General features: G+C 39.1%; 1 protein-coding gene across 1 annotated transcript in view; it reads left to right on the forward strand.

The window, feature by feature from the left end:
* ARMC3 (armadillo repeat containing 3) overlaps positions 1-23,972 on the forward strand; it is a 122,755-nt gene extending 98,783 nt beyond the window's left edge. Inside the window, exons 13-20 of the mRNA XM_061127542.1 lie at positions 886-1,022; positions 1,831-1,999; positions 4,610-4,710; positions 5,345-5,446; positions 5,856-5,951; positions 16,737-16,937; positions 18,949-19,111; positions 23,763-23,972. Coding sequence (XP_060983525.1) covers positions 886-1,022; positions 1,831-1,999; positions 4,610-4,710; positions 5,345-5,446; positions 5,856-5,951; positions 16,737-16,937; positions 18,949-19,111; positions 23,763-23,972 — 1,179 coding nt within the window. The remainder of the gene's footprint in view (positions 1-885; positions 1,023-1,830; positions 2,000-4,609; positions 4,711-5,344; positions 5,447-5,855; positions 5,952-16,736; positions 16,938-18,948; positions 19,112-23,762) is intronic.
* The last annotated feature ends 1,301 nt before the right edge of the window (positions 23,973-25,273 follow it).

Here is a 25,273-nt window from a genome sequence, read left to right on the forward strand (position 1 = left end):
TAACTTAACCACATCTGCCAGAACCCTCCAGGGTACAAAGGCATCTCTGGGAGCCCATGGTTCTGTCCACCACAGGACCAAATGCACCAGCAGTGGTGAGAAGCAGAGTGAATGAACATGGGACACTGCACTTTAGGGGAAGGAGAACAGGTTCTTTGCCCTATCTCTGCCCTGTGTAAAATCACAATGACCTCTCTCACGGTGGGGGGGACACATGTATACCTGTGGCTGATTCATGTTGTTGTATGGCAAAAGCCATCACAGTATTATAATTTTTCTCCAAATAAAATAAATTATTTTTTAATATCCATTTTTAAATTATTTATTTAGTTGGCTTTGGACTTCCCTGGTGGCTCAGACAGTAAAGTGTCTGCCTACGATGTGGGAGACTCAGGTTCGATCCCTGGGTCAAGAAGATCCTCTGGAGAAGGAAATGGCAACCCACTCCAGTACCCTTGCCTGGAAAATCCCATGGACGGAAGAGAGTGGTAGGCTATGGTCCACAGGGTCGCAAAGAATAGGACACGACTGAGAGACTACACCTTCACTTTCACTTTAGTTGCAGCATGTGGGTTCTAGTTCCCTGACCAGGGATCAAACCCAGTCCCCCTGCATTGGGAGCACAAAATCTTAGCCACTGGACCACCAGGAAAGTCCCTCCCTCAATTACTTTACTGTGGCCTCTTGTTGATTTTGAACAGATTTTGAACTGGGCTCTTAAGGTTTTTGCAATCGATTATTTCCCCCTGAATTTAATAGGTCTAAACATGGACACATCCTACATACTCAACACCCTTTCAACAATCAAATAATGAGATTTTTTTTTAAGCATAAATGTTTATGTTCTATACTCTTAATGTGTAAAATTCTGGTTTCTACTTCTAGTTGAGAAATGCAGGTGGGCTGGAGCCGCTGGTAGAACTCCTGCGTTCCAAGAATGAGGAGGTCCGGAGGAATGCCAGCTGGGCCGTGATGGTCTGCGCCGGGGACGAGCCCATGGCCATGGAGTTGTGCAGGCTCGGGTGGGTGGCATGGCCTGGAGGGTCTGGCTCAGATCAAGGACACACACTTTCTTCAGGCTGGAGGAGGGTCCAGCAGAGTTTCCAGGCCCATGCTCAGGCTGCTGGGTGTCATTCAGAAGCTCTGTGGGTCACAGTCCCTCTGAAGGGACTGTCTGCAGAAGTGGGGTCCTAGACCTCCCTCACCACCTCTGCAAAATCATCTTCAATGTTTCCTCTTCCACTTTTTCGTCTTGATAAATGCTCCTCTTTCACTTTCCCCTGGTTTGCTCTCTCAACTTTCAAGACTGAATTTAAACAAGTCAAGCTATGGCTGTCATCTATCTTTTTCTGTCCCCCCAAACTTATCCACTACAATTATGCCTTTAAGCAGCTTCACTGCATTGGTTCTCCTTATCAACAGCCTATGAGTCACTTGGCCTTTAGCATCACAGTCAATAGGGTTTTAAGGTTCCACAGACAAGTTTACACTATTTCTAACCATTTTTATTCTTTGCATATATCAACTGGTTAGCTGAAAAAAATTGGAGTCCAATACTAATTTTTGCTTTAAATGAACAGTGTTTTTCTTCTGAAAGTGTCTTTTTCAAACTGTTTGAATGTAAGTTACTACATGGCATATATGTTCTCAAAAAGGGCAGATCTGTCTTTATAACTCTGTCAGGATTAGTTTATCTAAATGGGTGGGATGGTTTTAACCTTTCCATCTCAGTTCTTCAATTCAGGATCCTAGTGTGAGGTACATAAATGGGAACTTAATGTTGGCTTGCTTATATAAGACAAATAATGTCATTTTTGCTTTTATTGACAGGGCTTTAGATATCCTTGAAGAAATTAATGTATCAGTAAGTCGAAAAAATAAATTCAGTGAGGCAGCTTATAACAAACTGCTCAACAACTACCTGTCTCTGAAATACAGCCAGACTGGCTATTTGTCATCAAGTAACATAATTAGTGATGGATTCTATGATTATGGTCGGGTAAGTGGCAGCACTAATTTGTATTTTAGTATATAGTGATCAGTTCTTTCATCATGATGCCATTACATTGCAATTTTATAACCACCTAACATAATTTTTATTTTTATAGACAGAAACTTGGGAATCAGAACTTCATCCTTAAACTTTGTCTGGCTATAAGATTTTCCATTTGTGTACAGTTTTAACTAGATTTTAATTACTTGTACTTAAATTAGCTTGCTAATGCTAATCTCAAGTTTCAGAGAAAATAAAAAAGAATCAGCTTCTTTTATATTGCTTCTGGGGCTCCGTGTTAATTATAATGTTAACAACAGAAATATAAGTCTTCATTTTATTAATTATAATCTCATTGAAATGAGCCATATTGGAATACTGAATTATAACATGTAATGCAGAATAATATTATTTTTTACTTAGCTGCATTTATTATTATGATTTTAAAACAACTTATAGTGTAGTTCAGTGTTAATGTTGAAAGAAATGGGAAGCTAAACATTAGAATCTTGAAGACTTTTTGACATTACTGTCTAAATCAGCATTTTCTACTTCTGGAAACCAAAAGCAGTAAGGAAAATGGAGAAATTTTTAAAAACCTACAAATCCCATTTTAGGCAGAAGTAGGAAACAAGTATGATCTGCAGACTTGAAACATTTAAAAGTCCCTGGGATCAAGCAGAAGCTATATGGAAGGAAGAATGAGAAAGGGGAAAAGCACCGAGACGGACAGGAGTGGTAGCCGATCTCAGAGAGCACCATCCAAAACCAGTGCTTCCTGAGGGGATGGACAACTCAGACGGTCAAAAGCCATGTGCCTGGTTTGCCAGGGCCTGGGTGGACAGGCCCTGGGGAACTGGGGTGAGCAGGGCTGGTGGCAGCAACCTTCTTGGACCAATTTGGTTTCAAAGAAGCAGAGGACACAGGGTCGTAAAAGAATCACAGCTAATTAAGCCATATTTACAGGAAATGCTATATCGTGGTAACAGAATTAGAGACATTTTGAGTAATCAGAACAGCTAGCCTAACACTTTATCTCTTCCTTCTGCTTCTCCCAGCACTGCCACCACCATACCCTCCAGAACACATACAAACCACCGAGAAATTACTGCTCTCATTCAATGATGAGCAATTTTAAAAGAACAGATGCCACATTATTAGTACAAAGATGCTTTAAGAAAAATGAGGGAAAGAGCAGAAAAACCACCAAAGAGCACTTGTTGGAAAAATGTTGCCATGCAACAGGTCAAAAACTGTGGCAAATATACGTGTTCATGAGTTAAAACAACAACAACAACAAAGAACAAAACTTAATGAGACAGTTTCTTTATGAGGGAGAACTCTCTGATTCAGCGGTTCCCACCCTTTTTGGTATCAGGGACCAATTTCTTGGAAGACAATTTTTCCACAGACCAGGGATAGGGGAGGATGGTTTGGGGATGATTCAAGTGCATGACATTTATTGTGCACTTTATTTCTAATCTAATGCCACCACTGATCGGACAGGGGATACTGGTCCACAGCCCAGGAGGTTGGGGACCCCTGCTCTGATTAATTCTAAATATTAAGTTTCTGATATTTTAGTCTTTAAATATGTCAGTGAACAAATGAGACAAAGATCTTTTCTCCCGTGGTACCAGTGAGAGGAAACAGATGACAAACGGTATATCTCACAAATTGTATCACATGATCGAAATGAGAACCACTATAGTTGCTGGGGAGGAGAGCAAAGAAGGACAAGGGGCTCTATCATGCTGAGGATCCTGGGGTTGACAGTCATAATTTGGTATTGAAGTCAGGTAGCCCCACTGAAAGGGTAACATCTGAGCAAAAACTTGAAGGAGGTGAGGGACTTAGTTATGGAGAAGGAGTTTTATAGGTGGAGGTGCAGAAAGCATGAGGAGTAAACACAGTTGGCACATTTAAGCAAACAGCCAAGTCAGTATAGCTAAAGCTGGGTCATCCAGGGGTGGAATAATAGACAAAATCACAGAGGTAGGAGCTCATGATGGGCTTGTAGACCACTGCAAAGATGTGGGCCTTTAGTCTGAATGAAATGGGTAAATACGACAGAGTTCTGGGCAGAAGAATGACATGCTCTATCTTACTTTAAAAGAATCATGACTAAGAGGGGTATCTATTACTTGATTAGAAAAGGACCTCACAAGATGGTCTAAACCTTTTCACCAGGCTGATAAAATTGCTAGTATAGGGCTTCATCTAGCTTGCTTTTAGTCATCCTTACATTTTTGGTGATCTGTCAAATAATTAGTTACTGTTACAGACAACAAACTCTCCCTTATATATGTGGATGGATTTTCAAACTCAAATACTTCCATGAGCCAGTCTGACCATTATGGTGTGAAACAGCTGAGTATCAAGCTACAGAGACTTGCAGGGTTGGGGTAGGAGCGGAGGGGTACTGGAGAGTATATCTTGCCCAAAGACAAGACAAGACATCCACAAGCTTCAGATTCCTATTTCTGTGTGTGTGTGTGTGTGTGTTTGTGTGTGAAATTAGATACTTGAAATAATTGAGAACCTATTATATCAGTATACTTTTTAAAAATATATAACCCGTGCAGATATTACTTTTCAATTCTTAAACTACCACAGGTAAATTCTGGCACCAAACTTTTGCCTTTGAAGGATCTCTGCTTACAAGAACCAAGTGACCAACGTGCTATACTCTTAATTAACAGTAGATCTTCTGATGTGTGAGTCTTTATGGGGAGCAGGGATATGGGGAAGCAAAATTTTTGTCTATCATCATGTGAATACATAAAGGTGCCCAGTATGGTATCTTTTATTCCTTCCTGTGTCTAGCACCACCATGAAAGTAAATTAAATACTGGTCTGTAAATTCATAGCCTAACATAGTAAAGACCACGGAATATTCACCACCATAGTTTTTCCTTTAACTCCACATTACCACTCAACTCCACATGTATTTCTGCAGTCAGGGATTCTTACCCTTCTGGCAACATCAAGTAATTGAAGAAAGTATAAACACAGAGGAGCAAACCAAGATGAATTATGTTTACAAATCTCCAGAACTAGATGCAAGAATACCACTGATGCCCAATTTTTCTAATATAATAAAAAGTAGTAGAAGCTATATATTTTATGTGACACATCTTAAAAACTATTTCCAGTTCTAGGTCATGAAAAGCTTTAGAGTATTCATTTTATCTTTTCTTTACCTCTCCTTTCTGCTATTAAAATAATGTGTCACTGTTAAACGTCAGCTCCAAATATAATTTTTCAGAAAAAAAATCTATTTTGTAGGACAAAGTTAATATTGACAAATTATTTTAATTTATACATAATTTCAAATATGTAAAATTTTAGTTCTCCACCTCCATCTACGGAAGATAAGTCATCAGACGTTGGTTATGGACGAAGTATTTCTTCTTCATCTTCTTTAAGAAGAGCAAGTAAAGAAAAGACCAAGTAAGAAAATGATGTTTTGTCTACACTCAAATAATTCTCTCCGTTAATTTGGGAGTAAAAAGGAAATTTAGATTTTAGGTTTTGGCAGCTTAATTTTATTCTTCTCACAGTCACACAGTTTCAGGATGAAAACCAAGAAACTTGGCTTGACATTCTGTCTGCTGTGAACCTAGAGTAAGATCTTGAGCCCATGACTCATGGTCTGTGATCAGGCTTCACATCCTTATCTGTAGATGGAATAATGCCTGGTGCCCTGTTTCTTCTCATTGATTGGAATCAAACATAAAATGGAAGTGAAAATGCCTTATAACCTTTAAAATGTCTTGCAAATGCAGCATATTGTTCTTTTCATATGACTGACATTGGTTGCGGTTTTTCAAATGACAAAAGAAAATAGTTTTCATTTTAGTGCTGGATTTGGATCTCCCACTGAAGAGAAATCAGAACCTACTTCGGGACGCAATACGGCTGTTAGCAAAAGCACCACTAAAGAGAAAGGATCAAGGTAGGAAACACCTTACTGTAGTCTTCTAACTGTAATCCCATCAAGTTTTAATTACAGACAGAGTTGGGGAAAGGGAAAGGTGGCTTTTAACTAGGAAGCTCTTCTCATGGGATAAGATATAGAACTAAGCAGGACTCACAAAGTCTAATTAAAATTACCTTTATTTGTGCCTCCTGTTGTCTCTTTAAAAACTTACTCAAAGGGAGTTTCTTCTCCTGCCTCTGGATGAGAACTCAGGGCACTTTGACCACTGTAAAGTCCTACAGTCACTTTAATTCAGAAATGACAATGCAAATAGCAGTATCCAGTCAGCCCTTTAAAAGTCTAGCCATGTGTAGAAATCAATGTAAAATGAACATTTCCACCCTCCCCTGGTGGCTGCCTTTACAGGTAGTGAGCTACAATGATTGGAGTGTAAGCCTTTCCTTACCCCTGCCTCTTACTTCCATGTCCCCTTCCCATCTTGCTCACAGAAACCTGTGACCCTTCAAGAAGCAATGAGAAGAAGGAAAGGAAACAGGATCACATTCTTGACTTGGTTGGAACCATTATAATATGGTTCCATGTATTTTTAAATGCTGTCTATGAACAAAGCTAGTGGTGGTGATGGAATTCCAGTTGAGCTATTTCACATCCTAAAATATGATGCTGTGAAAGTGCTGCACTCAATATGCCAGAAAATTTGGAAAACTCAGCAGTGGCCACAGGACTGGAAAAGATCAGTCTTCATTCCAATCCCAAGAAAGGCAATGCCAAAGAATGCTCAAACTACCACACAATTCCACTCATCTCACATGCTAGTAAAGTAATGCTCAATATTCTCCAGGCCAGGCTTCAACAGTACATGAACTGTGAAATTCCAGATGTTCAAGCTGGATTTAGAAAAGGTAGAGGAAACAGAGATCAAATTGCCAACATCCATTGGATCATCAAAAAAAGCAAGAGGTTCTAGTAAAACATTTATTTCTGCTTTATTGATTATGCCAAAGCCTTTGACTGTGTGGATCACAACAAACTGTGGAAAATTCTTCAAGAGTGGGAAGTGATGGGACCACCTGACCTGCCTCCTGAGAAATCTGTATGCAGGTCAGGAAGCAACAGTTAGAACTGGACATGGAACAACAGACTGGTTCCAAATAGAGAAAGGAGTATGACAAGGCTGTATATTGTCACCCTGCTTACTTAACTTATATGCAGAATACATCATGAGAAATGCTGGGCTGGATGAAGCACAAGCTGGAATTAAGATTGCCAGGAGAAATATCAATAACCTCAGATATGCAGATGACACCACCCTTATGGCAGAAAGTGAAGAACTAAAGAGCCTCTTGATGAAAGTAAAAGAGGAAAGTGAAAAAGTTGGCTTAAAACTCAACATTCAGAAAACTAAGATCATGGCATCTGGGCCCACCACTTCATGGCAAATAGATGAGGATACAGTGACAGAAATTTTTTTGGGCTCCAAAATCACTGCAGATGGTGATGGCAGCCATGAAATTAAAAGATGCTTACTCCTTGGAAGGAAAGTTGTGACCAACCTAGACAGCATATTAAAAAAGCAGAGGTGTTACTTTGCCAACAAAGGTCCATCTAGTCAAAGCTATGGTTTTTCCAGTAGTCATGTATGGATGTGAGAGTTGGACTATAGAGAAAGCTGAGTGCCGAAGAATTGATGCTTTTGAACTGTGGTGTTGGAGAAGATTCTTGAGAGTCCCTTGGACCATAAGGAGATCCAACCAGTCCATCCTAAAGGAAATCAGTCCTGAATACTCATTGGAAGGACTGATGCTGAAGCTGAAACTCCAATACTCTGGCCACCTGATGCAAAGAACTGATTCATTTGAAAAGATCCTGATGCTAGGAAATATTGAAGGCGGGAGGAGAAGGGGATGATAGAGGATGAGCTGGTTGGATGGCATCACCAACTCAATGGACATAAATTTGAGATTCTGGGAGTTGGTGATGGATAGGGAGGCCTGGAGTGCTGCAATCCATGGGGTTGCAAAGAGTCGGACATGACTGAGCCACTGAACTGACTGACTGACATGTTGACATCTTTTTATGTCTATTCTTTCTCATGTGAGCTCTTTCCTGGATTCTTCAGAAAACCACTCAGACCTCCTGCCCCACTCCATGACCCTTCAATTAGAGTTGGCTTAAGCCCTTGAGAACCACTGGGGTGCTGGAGGCTATTTGGTGCACACATAAACACTTGAGCATCTACCTTCTAAACCGAGACTGTCTCCTAAGGTCTCCTAAGGAATTATCTCCCTTCTTCCGCAGACCTCAGAGCTTTGTGTTTTCAATTTCTGACTTTATTTTCTCCTGTCAGTCTCTGTGGCTCACTGTTCTGATCTCTGCTTCTGATCTGCTCCTGCTGTCCCAGCCCTCATTGTTTTTGCCTGCCCATCACCTCCCCACCTCTTCCGTTTCCTTTCTCTCCTCTCTTGACTTCTCTTGCTTCTCCTCCACTGGACTGAGAGCACCTTGAGGACAAGAACATGTTCTAACTCAAATAATTTCTCTTTCCATCCCCAGCATTTAATACAGTGCTTGGTTAGCATACCTAAGGTATTCGTGTTTATTCAAGAGACTATAAATCTGAACTTTTTCAGGAAAAGGTCCACACTTACAAACTGTGTCTCTTGAACACATAGGTTACCTTCTCTCTGGCTGAATTCACTCATCAGTAAAATGGAGGAAAAAAACCCCTGTAGTCTGTTCCTCATAGTATGTTAAGAAACATAATGTAAAGGGCTTAGAGCAGAGCCTAGCCCAGAGTAGACACTCAACAAATGTTAGTACTACCAGATGAACCAGTTGCAAGGAGCCCAAACCCACTCCAGCCTTGTAGGGGTAAGAAGAACCCCCAAAATCCAGCACATGAAAGAAGCTGGGAGTCAAGTCAATAACCATAGGGTCTGCTCATCTCTCTCCCTCTCTTTCTCTCTCCACCTACACAGTACCTTTTTACAGTTGCTTTGTTATCTACCTTGACTTTCTTTTGATTACCACCTCACCCATAACTGTAACTTGTATGTGACTCTAATTTGTCATGGGACCAAACCGGCCCCAGTTCCAAGACCATCTTTTAATTCTAAAGCATAACAATGATCAGGTACGGTCTGTATCTCTTATGTGTATTTGTGAGGGAGACCGTCTTAACGTCACATGCTTGACAGGACATTGACTGGCTCTGAGGCAGGTGTCTCCCTATGGTCTCCCCAACTGCGGTCCTGGGGAAGAATCCACCTGGCTTATTTAAGTGAGCAGCATGTGTTCAGGCTCTTTACCCCTTCTTAGCCCTTGGTCCACTAGGGGATAGACTGGTTATAATCTTGTTGTTTATCTTTCATGATTTATTTTGTTGTTTATCTTTTTTGTTTCTCATCTTGTGACTGTTAAAACTTTGGACCCCTAGATATAGAGTAAAATATTTTAACTCTACTCATCTGAAAATGTCACAGAGAATATTGTCACATTGACAAAAAAGACTGAGCAATACTGGAGAAGAATCATGAAACACATAGACTCACAAACTGGCTGAATGTTTGAAAGGGAGAGGAAAGATGAGATGGGAGACAACTGTGTGTGAGGTGCCAGACAAGGAAAGTGAAAATCTGGATTTCCTTTTCCTGATGAATATTATTATCATATAAATTAAAATCATTGAGCAAGAGATTCTCATTCGGTGACCAGCCACCATCCTATTTCTGTTTTCAGAGGTTTTAATTGCACTGTCTTTTATTGCGCAACACTCCTAGGAGAGGTGACTAATTTATTTCTTGTTTATTCAGACACCCTCTTGATACTTACCTAGGTTTCACTGAAACCAACATGTCTAATGCCCTCCAAAGCTTCTCCTTGTAAAGATCATTCTCCTTACAATAAATAATTACTATACCTATTCATGAAAGGAATTATAAGTTCTATCTATAGTATATATTTTATTCAGACTGGTTTTCATAAATATTTAATTTGATTGCACATGAGTTTATTATACAAACTTAAAAGCATGTTTTTCTGTCTCCAAATAGAAGGATATGAAATACATATCCTTCCAGTCTGTTCATCTTTGGCAGCTTTTAGGTCTTTACAGCATATAAACTTTAACATTTCTGGTACTTAAATCATTTTGATTCCCATCACAGTGACTTCCTAAAACATTTTTGCTCTAAAATAATTTCCCTTAGAAAACTGGACAGCCACTTGCGTAAGAATGAAACTAGATGCCTATCTTATACCATAAACAGAAATTAACTCAGAATGTAAGACCTGAAGCCATAAAACACCTAGAAAAAGACTTAGATGATAAGCTATTTACTTCAGCCTTGGCAATAAATTTTTGGATCTAACTTAAAAAGCAAAGGCAAAAAAAGCAAAAATAAACAACTGGGACTACACCAAACTAAAAAGTTTCTGCATAGCAAAGGAAACCATCAACAAAATGAAAAGGTAACCTACTAAATGGAAGAAAACACATGCAAATTGTATGTCCAATAAAAGGTTAATATCCAAAATATAAAAAGAATTAATAAAACTCAGTAATAAAAACAAATAAGTAAAACAATTTGACTTTAAGAAAGCAGAGGATTTGAATAGACACTTTTTCCAAAAAGGAGATGCAAATGGCCAATAGGCATGTAAAAAGATGTTCAATGTCACTAATCATCAAAATATTGAATTAGAAAATATAAAACTTTTTTTTAGTATTTGTTATAATTAGAGTTTAGTGTAATTCTCCAATAGCAGCTGATTGGATTATTTTTGTATTTTTTTTTCCCCTCCAAATTAAAGAGAAAACTCAAATGGTCTTGAGTTGATCTCCTTCACACCCCATGCGTCAAGTAATACTTAAAGGTAATTCCCACCCCTAATTTACTGCTACTGGAACAGAATACTCCATATTTATGAATACATAATTTAGGAGATCTACCTGTCTACACTAGCCTAGCTCCATTTGAGGACTTTCAAATATATAATCATGGCTAAAATTTACTATAGCAAAAGATACAATGCAAGATCAGCAGGAAAAAGGTACACATAAACAAAGGCTAAAAGAAGTCACACAGAGGCTTCCCAGTCCTTCCTCCCTATCTGCTAGCATAGCATAGGAGGCAATTTTCTCATGTGACATAGCTCCACCCAGGAAAGCCCACCTGAGTCATGGAATCCAGACTTCATAAAGGTGCAAATTCCAATTACCTATAGGGAACACCTGTTTGAATGACTGGCTTCCCAGGTGGCTCAGTGGTGAAGAATCTGCCTGCCAAGCAGGAGCTGCAGGAGATGTGGGTTCAATCCCTGGGTTGGGAAGATCCACTGGAGGAGGAAATGGCAACTGAATCCAGTATTCCCTGCTGGGATAACCCCATGGACAGAGGAGCCTAGCAGGCTATAGGACTTGCAAAGAGTCAGACACAACTGAGCAACTGAGCAGGCATGCACAGATTTCTCTCAGAAGGAAACAGTACATTTTTCAAGCACTAAAGGAATCAACCATGTGTTCTCTAACCTTCAGCAATAAAGAGGGGGAAATAAAGACACTTCCAGATGAAGGAAAACAATTTATTGCTAGCTGGCCTACCCTTACAGATTGGCTAACTAAAGGAAGTTCTTCCAAAGAGAAGAAAACGCTGAATCTGGAAGGATTAGGAAGAAAGAAGGAACTGAAATATGGATATATACAATATACTATTTCCTCATGAATTTTATTTTTATACATTATATTTGATGATTGAAACAAAAATTGTTGATACTCAAGAAAATTATATTTAAAAGTGGAGAAAGTAAAGAGACCTCCAAGGATGTGACATTTCCATATTTCCCTCAAAGTGATAAAATATGGATACCAGCAGACTGTGATGAGTAATATATTATATGTCTATTATAGTACTTACCATAACAACAACAAACCAATATAAAGAGCTACACTCACAAACAGTATAAATAAATCAAGACAGATAATTTTAAAATGTTTAAGTAACCTACAGGAAGGCAAGAAAAGAAAAACAAAGGAAAAGAACAAATCAAAAGGCAGATTTTGGCAGAGTGTATTTAAAAGTTATGATTCAACTACATGCTGTTTTAAAAAACCCACTTCAAATTTATCCATCTAGATGGATTGAAAGTGAAAGGATGGAAGAAGATACCATGTAAACATTAATTTTTTAAGAAGCAGAAATGGCTTTTCAAATATGTATTAAAGTAGACAGCAGAGTAAAGAAAAATTCTAGAGAGAAAGAGGGACAGTATGTATAGTAAAATTAATCTACGAAGGAGACATAATAATCTAATATATATGCACCAAACAACAGAGCCTCAAAATACACGAGGCAAAAACTGATAGAGCAGAAAGGAGAAATAGATAAATCCAGAATTGTAGTTGAGGACTGCAACATACCCCTCTGAGCAACTGATAGAACTACTTGACATAAAATCACCAACGAAATAAAGGATTTGAACAACAGCAAAATAAATAGGATTTAATTGACATATTATGGAACATTTCATCACCAACACATTTTTTTCAGCTGCATTTGGAACATTTATAATCAATACTCTGGGTCACAAAGCATAGCAAAAAAATTTTTAAAGTAGTTTAAATCATACAGAATATGCTCTCTGATCATAATAGAATCAAACTAGAAATTAATGACAGACAATAAGAAAACCTTTAAACATGTGATACACTTCTAAATAATCTCTGGGACAAAAGGAAGTCTCAAAAGGTTCTAAAAATACAAAGAGTTGAATGAAAATACAGCCAAAGCAAAGCTGATAGGGAAATTTACTTCACTAACATGTATTAGAGAGGGTTGTAAATCAATAATCTAAATTCTCACTTCAAGAATCTAGAAAAATAAACTCAATACAATTAGAAGGAAGAAAATAATAAAGAACAGAAATCAATGAAATTTAAACAGAGAAACAGCAGAGAAAGTCAATGAAATCAAAGCTGGCTTTTTAAAAATGTCATTAACTATGTCAATCCTACTATGAGAATTGTAATCAGCAACTTAGATGCAATGGACCAGTTCATCAAAAACTACAGACTATCACAACTTACTAAAGATGAAATAGATACTAAATAATCATGTAATTATTTAAAAAGTTGATTTCATAAAACCCCAAAGAGAAATCTCCTGACCCAGATGGTTTCATTAGTGAATTCTGCCGAACATTTCAAGAATTAACACCAACTCTACACAATCTTTCCCAGAAAATAGAATGTTTCCCAACTCATGATACCAGCATTATTCTAATGCCAATACCAGACAATGACATTATAAGAAAAGAAACTTACAACATGTTTGGGCTTCCTTCATGGCTCAGTTGGTAAAGAATCCGCCTGCAATGTGGGAGACCTGGGTTCCATCTTTGGGTTGGGAAGATCCCCTGCCGAAGGAAACAGCTACTCACTCCAGTATTCTGGCCTGGAGAATTGCATGGACTGTATAGTCCTTGGGGTTGCAAAGAGTTGGACACAACTGAGCGGCTTTCACTTTCACTTTGTCAAAACAGTTGAGTGTATCTGTGGGGGGTTGGGACTTCTGTTATGTTAATCTGGGTGTCTGTCCCTTGACTAGAATCACTCTATCTGGATTACTGTAGCTATACAGTAAGACTTTTTATCAATCATTTTTTATTGTTCCCACATTATTTTTCTTCATCACATTTGATTTAGCTATTCTAGGGCCTATGCCTTTCCATATACATCTTAGAATAAGATTTTCTATTCTACAAAAAACTTTGCTTGCATCTTAACAGGAATTCCATTAAACCTTGAGATCATTTGAGGAGAATTATATCTTAATATGTTGAATCTTTAAATCTATGGACACAGGACGTCTCATCATGTATTAGATCTTCTTTGATTGCTTTTGATAACACTTTTTAATATTCAGCACACAAATCCTGTACATATTTTGAGAAGTTTATACCTAAGGATTTCATTTTCTTGGCATAATTTTGAGTGCTGCAAATTTTTTTAAAATTTTGGTTTCTACATGTTTGTTTTCACTATATAGAAACATGATGGATTTGTGTGTTGTTCTTATATCTTCAGATTTTGATGAACTCACTTCTTAGTTCTTGGAGTTTCTTTAGGAGATTCTTTGGGATTTCCTATGTGGGCAATTATATCATCCGCTTTGTCTTTAGTTTTCAGTAGTTTGATTTCAATGTGTCTGGAGTAGATTTCTTTGGGTGTACTTTATTCACATTCACTGAAATTCTTGACTATGTAGATTTATGTCTTTAACCAAGTTGAGGAAACCATTTTAGCCCTAATTTATTCAATTTTTTTTTTTCCTGTACTGCCTTCTTTTTCCTCTTCTTCTGACTCTATGATGATACTAATATTAGCTCTTTTTATTGCACCACAAGTCCCTGAGACTTTGTCAATTGCTTTTTCAATCTTTTGTTCTCTGTGTTATCCATATCCCATAATTTTTATTGACGTATCTTCAAGTTCATAGATTATTTTCTCTGTTGTCTCCATTTTGCTATGAAATCTATTCAGAGAGTTGTGATTTTTAAGTTTTGGTTATTGTATTTTTCAGCTCCAAATTCTATTTTTATATCTTCTTTTTCTAAGACTTTCTGACTTCCTGTTCATTTCAAGAGTGTTTGACCTTACTTGTTGGGACATTTTACATCTGTATCATCTCAGCATTGATGTGTATTGATGGCCTTTTCCCATATGAGGTGAGATTTTCCTGGCTCTTCATATGTTGAGTTAATTAGATTGTAATATGTTATAAGTCCTACAGTTCTTATTTATGGGTCTCAGACACATTCTAAGAATGTTTCTTTTGTGTGTGTGTTTTAGCAGTCAATTGCCCCAGTTGCTTTCAGTCTTCAAATTTCAACCAGTCGTCATTCTACTGTTTGTCCCATTTTCAAAGGCTTTGCAGTGCTACTTGGATCAGCCCTGCACGTGTGCCAACTAAGATCCATTTGGGACTTGGGTGGTGGTCTATACCATAGTTCCATCTTCAAAATATGTGTATGTCAGGACTACGCACACACAGCTTGGAATAAGCCTAGGAATTCACAAACACTTTTATAGGGTTGTTTTCCTGAGCTCCACCTTCTCCATGACCTCACTTGTCTGTTCTGGTTCCTTGGAGCTTCCTTTTTGGTCCTTAAGCCAAAAAAAATTATTTACCCTGTGTTGCAACACTCTTGGCATGACAGCATCCATACCCACAGCCAAACAGCAGGAGGGCTGAGCATGAATAAGGTGGCTTTAGACTCTCAGGGACCTTCATGCCAGCACTGCCACCACCATCACAAGATTCACAAGAGGATGGATAAAAATAAGAAAAAACAATCAAAGTTAGGGCTTTCCTCCATTCTCTTTCTTTCCTGTTTCTCAAGTAGACTTCTCCTTGAGCTGTCTCTATGTGCTGATGCCCACTTCCAGACTTGGGGCGATGTTTACTTCAGCTTGGAGAATAGTGGAGGAAAATTAAAAGATAAGCTCACCATCAGTTCAGTAGTCATTAAAATGTTGGTCTTTTCTGATCTTTCTGCTATGAATTACTTCTCAGAGTTTTCAAATAGCTATTGCATGTACCCTGTCCAGGTTTTAGGACTATATTCAGTAAGAGAGACAGGGTGAAGTGTATTTACTCCCTGTTACCGGGAATGAGAACTCCAGTCATTGTTTGCTCAACTCATTAATAATGAGAGAATTAGTGAGATGTTAATACTGGTTCAAAGATCACTTGAGAATATATATATTTATATCCAATTTAATTAAAGAATATTAGAAAAAGATTGCTGAGCTACATTGTAAACACTTGTAGGATGACTAACATCTTACAGGACAATAAACTGTAACCTTTGGGAGTATCTTTTCCATTGAACAGAAATAATTTGTATCTGTACTAAACAAAAATTTCTATGTTAACTAGTAACTTCTCTAAGTCTGGAACTTTTCATTGAGAGTAAATAGTATCCTTACCGTTACTAAGTATATTCTATTTTCCCTAAGTACAGAACTAAGTACATTTTGCTAGATAAACTTTGCATGAGGTCTTTGTCCCTGCATGACATGAAAATTCCCTGCCATCCTTATTTTGTTTTTGCCTGTTACCACGTTTTGGATAGGTGTGCATGCTAAGTTGCTTAAGTCATGTCTGACTCTTTGTGACCCTATGGACAGCCCTCCAGGCTCCTCTGTCCATGGGATTCCCCAGACAAGAATATTGGAGTGGGTTGCCATGTCCTCCTCCAGGGGATCTTCCTAACCCAGGGATCAAACCTGCATCTCTTACGTCCCTTGCATTGACAGGTAGGTTCTTAGACAGGTTCTTTGCCACTAGTGCCACCTGGGAAGCCCCCATGTGTTGGATAATTGTTGTGAAAATTGGGATCCAAATTGTTCTTTCGGAAGGTCTCAGCTGAAGCAAGAGATAATAAAAGACTGGCATAGACTCCCTGAGGAGGCAACCTATTTTTCTCCCAATTCAATAAATATTTATTGCATACCTACAGTGCACCAAATATCTTGATAAGAAATGGTGCATAAAAGCAATATATGATTTTCTTAATATGTATCAATCACATAGTATTCTCTTGAAAAATAATTTCTTCCACAAATATAGAGACTGTAAAACTCCTATCCTTGTCATGGAAAATTTGAAAAATATGTAGGGTATGGTTATTGATGTATATAGCAAATACTATATTTCCATGATGCTCTTCAGATTAACTCAGAGCACAGTTAGTGCTTATTCACTCTGTTATTTTGTTTGCTGTTGTTTATTCTCTAAGGAAAGGCAGAGGGAAAAAAGAAGAGGAAAAAGTGAAGGAGGAGGAAGAGGTGGCAGTAGCACCCAAACTGACTGGAGAAGGAAGCCTTGAGAAAGAATGGTTCCCGCCCTCTGATCCTGACTTCTGTGTTTATGTGTATGAAGTAACCAAATCCATACTTCCCATCACCAATATAAAGGAACAGATTGAGGTTCTTGCAAAGTAAGCTGTCTGTGTATACATACTCATTTTCAGTTTCTGAAAAATGTTTTTGATGTTAGTGATTTGCATTGTTCTAGCCGTTTTCAGACAACTACACCATAACAAAGTGGAACTTTAACAGCACTCTGACTCTGAAGCAGAAACCCAAAGATTTGGAAAGAAAGCCTCCATTTCTATTTTGGATAATATTTCTGCCAAGAATCAGAACTAGGAGCTAGAAATTACTTAAAGAAAAATGTTTCTGTCATTTTCTCCTGCTAAACCACGAAAAGCATCTTTCAGGGTGATTCTAAAGATGTTATAAATGAAGGAATCCTATTGTGAATTATTTGTAAACTCACAAGTTGGTTCCTAATACAAATGGACATCTGCTATTTTTATGTTATATGTCCGATATTTTGTGTCTCACATTGCTCTAAAGTGGGATTCTGGGTATTCTAAGAGATGGTTCAGCGCTCTGTATAATCCAGTGAGGTTGCCTCCTAAATGAGAGCGTTTACTCTGATTCCACTAAGAGAAGACTGAGAACTTGACCTTATAGCTGACAGGGATTAAGACTTAACTAGAAATGGAGGCTCACTTTCTTGACTGACACCAGCCAGTCGTGAGCTCCTGACTTGTGCAACAGCTGCAGTCTCTGTGAGAGCTTGTACCTTCTCCAAATAGAAGTGAGTTGCAGGCACCAAACCTGGATGTGACAACTGCAAGAAACACAGCCGCCAGATCACTGACTCCTTGTCAGCTGGCTCTGGAAGGGAACGGTTTTTTTGGCTACTGAAGTTTTCCTGGTGTCCTTGAGAAGTGATGACTCAAGCAGAATTCTGACTTAGCTCACTTCAACATTTGTCAAATTTCCTCACACTTTGTTCCTATCAGAAACCGTTTTCATCATTCCCTATTTTTTTTTTTAATCTGAGCCCACACCAAGAGAGTGATACAGAGCTGTGTCCCTATGCATTTGGCTCCTAGTGGGATACCTGGCTGGCTGACAACGCAGGTCAGTGTTCTGCCCAATCCTTTCTCTTGGCTTTCACCACTGATCTTCTTTGTTGGTTCCACAAACAGCAAGAGGAAATTCTTTCTTAACGATGCGCAATTCTGCCTTTACTCCATGATGTAGCAGCTTCAGTTGACAGAGGATTTTTGCAGGTATGCTGAGTGACATCTTCAGTGAGAGCCTACTTTTAGGAGAAACTCTCAGGCAAAGCACAACACCCCCAACTCACCTCTTCATGTAATTGTTACTTATTTTTTCCTTCGTGCATCTTCCTCCCTCCTCTAACTTCAGTGTTACGTAAATGCTATATGTCTTTCTCTAAATTAAAAAAATAATAATGAAGAGGATAAAACTTGAAAATAATTGTGAACCTAATGGTACGCAGTGGTCCTATGTGTTTGGATGAGGCTAAATTCCTTAAAAGAAGGACCATATGTCTGGACAATTCAGATTCAAACACTTGAAAATACTTTCCAACAGTAAGATAACATTCAAAAACTGCATTGATACAAATGTAATGTGATATTGATCTGTATCTTGCTAGAAACATTAGGAAAATGAGCATTCATTTCTTTTTTCCTGCTGAATGAAACTGTTAGAATCTCAGCTCATATGTGACAGTTTGAGGAGAGTCATCATAATACTGTGTGTGTGCACGTGTGCACACTCAGTCCCTTCAGTCGTGTCCGACTCTGTGCAGCACTGTGGACTGTGGCCCACCAGGCTCCTCTGTCCATGGGATTCTCCAGGCAAGAATACTGGAGTGGGTTGCCATGCCCTCCATGAAGGGATCTTCCTGACCCAGGGATCGAACCCACATCTCCTGTGTCTCCTGCATTACAGGCGGATTCTTTACCACTGAGCTGTCAGGGAAGCCCAAGCATAATCTTAACTTATAGTAAATACATAAAGTAAAACAAAAATCAGAGGGAAAACATGTTTTACAAGTATAATTACACAGAAGACAGTGAAATATTAAACTTGACTGATTCAATCTCACTGCAATTGACGCAGGTATGTGGCTGAAAAAATGGGTGGTAAGATTCCAAAAGAAAAACTACAGGATTTCAGCTGGGAGCTTCATATAAGTGAACTAAAATTTCAACTTAAATCCAATGTTGTACCAATTGGACTGATCAAAAAAGGAATCTTCTACCATCGAGCTTTGCTTTTCAAGGTATTTAAGATGTTTTGCCTCATTTCCAATTAGGTAAAAATGTTTTGTTTTCATCGTTGTGGAGTGAGCCAGTTGCTAACAATTAACTATGTAATACTAATACTATCATTTAGATGTATTTATATTTGGCATATATATGTATGTGTATAAACATACACACATGTAAGTTCACCAGACTGTTAGAAGCATATTCATTCTATATTTGTGACACACCTACTCTAGACCAGGCGATGACAGAGGATGAGATGGTTGGATGGCATCACCAACTCAATGGACATGAGTTTGAGCATGGTCCCAGGAGTTGGTGATAGACAGGGAAGCCTGACATGCTGCAGTCCATGGGGTCACAAAGAGTTGTACACGAATGAGCAACTCAACTGAACTGAACTGAACTCTAGACCAGGGCCTCTTCCAAGGTCGGGAATATAGGGATAATAAAGTGATAATCCCTGCACTCAAGAGGGTCTGAAGCCAGACTTGTGGGTTCTCAGATGACTTCAGGGAAAGTTTCAGGGGAGGAAGTGATATGTGGCCTCAGCATTAAAGGCCGCATAGGACTCCAGCAGAAAAGAAGGAAAGACAAGGATGTTCTAAACATTCTATTCAAAATAACAGGTATGAGAGTCAGTGATCCACTTGAGGGATGGAGAGTAGGTCTGGATTCAGAAAAGCAGGGAAGGGTTGGATGGGCTAAAGGACCAGACAATAAAGCACCATGTGAGTTTGCACTTGATTCTAAAATCTGTGAGTGGCCACTGAAAGTTAAGGGGAGCATGGTAATGTGATTTTGAAAGACCATTTAGGCTACAGAACAGGGAATGAATTAGAATGTGGCTAAGACTGGAGACAGGAAGACCAGCTGGAAAGTTCCTGGAGCAAGAAGCCTGGGTGACAGATACAAAAGCCATGCAGGAGGCTGCAAATGAGCGGTGAGTTTAGAGGGAGATGCAGGAGATAAAACTGAAAGAAGCTGCTGATTGCCTAACAGTTGTATGAGAGAGTGCATGAGAAGAAGAAAATGATTTCCAGACTCTGGTTAGGGCAACTGGAAATGATGGCATCATTCACGGGGATGAGGACACTAGAGCCAAAAGAGGTTAAAGGGAGGGGGTGATCTTTTTTCCCCCTGCATTGTATTCAGTGTCTGAAATATAATAGGGGCTGAGAAAATGGTTTCTGAACCATAGATTTAAATGTATAAAATTCCAGTCTTCTCCTGAATACCTACAAACTTCATTGCATTTTCCTCCAGTTTCAAGCTAATCCTATTTGTAGCCCAAAATGCCAGTCTTTGCTATTTCCTGGGATTTCTTCCTCTATCAGTTCTTCTCTCCCATATTAAATCTCTTTCACTCTGCCAGCTGTTTCTCCTTTAAAATCTAAACTTAAGTCCACTCTATCTAAAGAGAAAATGTAAATCTTTTTTCATTATCTCTACAACCACTCCTGTATACAGTCCCATCACATGACAGTTGTCATCTTGAGCTTATGTACCAGGCATTTGATAAACATAATTATTAACAGTCTCAAATAGGCCAAAGGCTGGAACTACTACCTTTGTTTTAAAGACAAGAAAATTGGTACTTAGACAAGGAATTTACCCAGAGATACAGCTGGAATTTGAACCCATGCCTATCTGAGCCAAAACCTACTACACTGCTTCTGTCTGAAGATAATTCTCATTCCTGGTCAAAAATTCTGAGTGATCTCAACACCTTGATCTCACTTTATCCTCAGCTCTCTGCAGTCTGGCCCTTGCTCCCTCCTGACAAGGATCATAATGATCTAGTGTCTTGTTTGATATGTCAGAGAATTTGTCATTGATCCTTCCCTTTCTTCAGCACCACTTTCTTCAGTAACTTCTGTCCTCTCGTCATTTCATCTCAGTCTCCTTTGGAGACTTCTTTTCCTCCACCCTTGTCTTAAACGTTGGGGTCCTGACCCAGAACTCAAGGTTCTTACATTTTTCACTGGTAAAATGTCTCATCCTTCTATTCCTCCTAAATCGTTCATTCCCCCTACACATACTGTAGGGGGAATACACATTTTCTTCCAGCTCCTTTCCTCCATGGCAGCCTAGATAAATCGTCCACAGACCTTATAACCTGCTCCCTGATTTCCCTCATCTTCATGCCCCCCATCCTTCCACTTCTCTGCCTTGCCTGCCCACCTGGGACCTATCCAACTGCCTGCCCTTTCCACGATGACACTCAGGCTGCAGAACGTGACCATGGGGTTTGCCACAGCCAATTCAGATGGTGGTTTGCATGCTGCCTGGCCACCTTTTCCAGCTCCTAGCCATGGACTTTTCTTATTTTCCTCAGCAGCCATGTCCCCACATCTGACCTCCTTCCTAATAAGCCTTTCCATCTTCACATCTTCGTATGAATAAATGACTTTTTTTCCCATTTTACGAAGTAAACAGAAACTTCCAGGTTCAACTCAGCTGAGGATAAGAACTCAAGACTCTGGGAATTTCCTGGCAGTTCAGTGGCTAGGACTTGGTGCACTCACTGCTGGGGCCCCGGGTTCGATCCCTGGTTGGAGAACTAAGGTCCTACAAGGACTCAGACTCTGGAGATAGATTCCATGGCTTTCATGTTAGGTTAACACTTACAGTGACCTTGGGGAAATTGTCTGACCTCAGTCTTACTCTCTGAAAGATGGGGAATATGATAGTATTCCATAGGGGTGTTTTGGTGATTTAAAGTGGCTTGATATGGAATAAGAGATCACTAAATACTATTTTGGAAAAGATGATTATATTTGTGTGTGTGTGTGTTTGAGTGTCTACCCTATTGTGAGTGTAAAATGATTCTAGGACCAATTTCAAGGGGATCAGGGGCTTGTTCCACACATCCAAGCAATTATTTGCTACCAGCTGGGTGTCCTACAATTCAACTCAATTTGGATACTCTTTACCCAGACTCCACAGGTTAAGGGCTCAGTCCTAAAAGACTGCTTCCCCCCTCACCACTGCCCACTTCAGGTGACAGTCACAAGCCCAAGTTGTCACCTGTGCATCTGAGTGACCAGGCTGTAGATTGAAGGTCCAAGTAACCTCCTCCTTTGGTTCAATTAATTTGCTAGAGTGGCTCAAAGAAAGTAGAGAAATATATTATTATTATTATTAGAGCAGTAGATTATTATAAAAGAGTATAACTCTTTATTATAAAAGAGTATAAGTCAGGGACAGGCAGGTAGGAGAGACACATAGGGCAGGCTGTGAGAAAAGAGCTCTGGGCTTCCATGTTCTCTGAAGACACTGCTCATCAACCCAGAAGCTCTCCAAGAGTTTGGGGTTTTTAATGAATGATGTATAACATAGGTGTGATTACCTAAATCATTGGCCATTGGCTATTGATTTAACTTCCAGCCCCTCTCCCCTCCCTAGAGGTCAGGGGCAGGAATGAAAGTTCCAACCCTCCACTCACACAATTGATTCTCCTGGCAACCAGCTCCCATCCTTAGGTAGGGTCCAAAAGTCACCTCACTCACATAACAAAAGACATCTTATGAATCTCATTACTTAGGAAATCCCAAGAGTTTTAGGAGCTCTCTGCCAGGAGCTGGACAAAAACCAAATATATATTTCTTATTACATATCTCAGGAGTACCAAACATCCAGATACTATTATGCTACCATTGACTGTTGATCAGACTATTTGGAATGTAAGGCCCTAAAAATAACAACTATACCTCCATCATCTTGGTTCACCCAAGACTCCCTGGTAGCAGTCTTTACATAGTAAGCAATCAATAATGACATGAATGTAGACATATAGAGATGATCAAGTCAACCCAAGTGTTGCCTTCTAGTACTAGGAATGTTTTTTGAGCCCTTACTGTGTGCCAGCATTCACAGCATGAGTTCACTTGATCTTTACACCCACCTGACAAGGAAGGTGGTTACACCATTGTTATCATCCCACAGATAGAGACGCAGAAGCACAAAGAAGTGAGTCATTCATTTCCTTAAGGTGACACTAGTCAGTGGCTGAACTGAAATTCAAACCCAGCCAGCTCTCTTATCCCCTATAATGGGACTAGGAACCTTCCAGATTATTCAAAAAGTGCTTTTAAAATCAGGACAAATTGAAGGAAGAGACAGCTTCCAAGGAACATAAGTGACTCCTGAGGACTGGGCAGCAGGCAGCCCAAGGACCAGTTGCTCACAGTTCTGCTGGTCTGGTTCCACCAGTCTATACCACACAGAACAGGTCCCTCCCACCCCACCCCAATCTGATCCCTCTCTTCAATCCCACTGCATATCACACCCAAAGAACAGCCCAGGAGCATGGAAAGATTGATAGACACAGTCGTGCTGAAAGCCTGTGGAACAGCTTTTCTCCAATTACATTATCAATCTTGTGCTGATACAATGCAGCATACCTGCCTGAAAAATGTCCCTTCCCAGCAGGACCTATACACAAATTTCAACTCCACAGAATCCTGAGGTACAAGGAAACAACGCATTTTACTGGCTCCTGTCACAACCCTGTACATTTTTCCAGCCTCCTTTCTAAGCACTTTTTTTTTTCCTTTGCAAGAATGTATATTTCACCTTCAAGCAAGGTGGGTCTTTCAACCAAGGCTTTTTCTCTGCCCCTCCCCTCCTCACTCTTGGTTGATCTCATGTTTTCTCCCACAGGCTCTGGCTGATAAAATTGGCGTGGGCTGCTCTCTTGTTCGCGGGGAGTACGGCAGAGCCTGGAATGAAGTTAAGCTGATGAACGAATCCCGAAAGGGAGTGATGGGGGCACTCCCTCCCCTGGAAGTTTACATAGTTGACCTCATGTTCCATCCGGGGTCCCTGATAAAGTTAAGAAGTCGCGAGGCGGATCATTACAGATTTCTCTAAATTTCCAAATGAACACAGAAGGGGTTCAAACAAGAAATGCATTATATATATCTTTCTATGAAGTTCACCAGTGGATTTTATTTCTTTAAATAAAAATCTTAGAAATGCTCTCCTTGTGTAGAAATGAGGTCACTTGGACTGGACTCAGTTGTGCTTCTGATTTCAGGCTTTTGGCAAGCAGTCTGATGAGATCATATTATGCTCAAGGAAAGCTTTTTATTCTTGAAATTAACCCACCCCACCCCTCCCATTACCTGAGGAGCATCTCTGCCCTTTGGTAATCCTGTGTAAAAAGCCCACAGTTACCGTTCACAGAAAGTGAGTGCCCTGTGACTGCTATGCTTCATGTTCAGGACACTCCAGGAAGACCTGGTTAAATAGAGTCAGTGGTCTTTCATGTCTTCAGTCACTTCCTCTCACTACCATAAAGTAAGAGTATTAATATTTTGAACATTTGTATATCTATTTTAGTATCATAAATTCCTTTCTAAAATTTTTGGTTTATATTTTTCCAAATTTATCATTAAGAACACTTTCATATACTTCACTGAATTGAAAATATTCCTAAAAACTATTTTCATACACAGTACTTGTCTGTGTTGACCTGGAAACATACCTTCAGTTAAAAATTCTGATTTTCTTTTTGCACATTTTAATGCTGGGTTAAAAAAATATGATTTCAAATTCACATGACTTAAAAATTAAAGTCACGTAACTTAAAAAATTCTTCTTTTCTGAAAAGTTTTGAAATATAAGAATAGGGTAAATCTTTGGGGAGAGCTTGTTTTGTCAGTACTGAGCACAAAATGGGGAGCAAGCACGCATTCCAAACGGCAAGAGAAAATGGATCTGATATAATATAAACATTTTCCTTATCATGCCTGAAGTTTAAAGCTAACCCGTCTAATCATTTTACCAGAAGGCTTTTAAAAGTGAGTTTGATTTTAGAAATTAAGGTGAAGATTATTCTGCGTGAACCAATGTGTAATTTCAAAGAATGTGTCACTCTTTATTTCAAAATAAAGTTGCTTACATTAAAATGGTACAGTAATTATATTTATCACCCAATTTCATGAACCAGAGCACAGATTATAGGATACATACCCATCAAAGCATTTCCAAGTCTCTCTTGATGGATTACAAAGATATATAAGATGTAACAAGGTGAAAAACAAATGAGCAACAGGCGTAAGTATATAAAAGAAAGTTCGACAAGGCTGACTAAGTTCAGAATTCAAAACGCATTCTGTGAAAATCCTGCATACTTGTTAGAGGTAAGTGAAAATCTGACTCGGCTGTCT

The sequence above is a fragment of the Dama dama genome, chromosome 23 (genome assembly GCF_033118175.1).
Source record: "Dama dama isolate Ldn47 chromosome 23, ASM3311817v1, whole genome shotgun sequence".
In the NCBI taxonomy this organism is placed as follows: domain Eukaryota; kingdom Metazoa; phylum Chordata; class Mammalia; order Artiodactyla; family Cervidae; genus Dama; species Dama dama.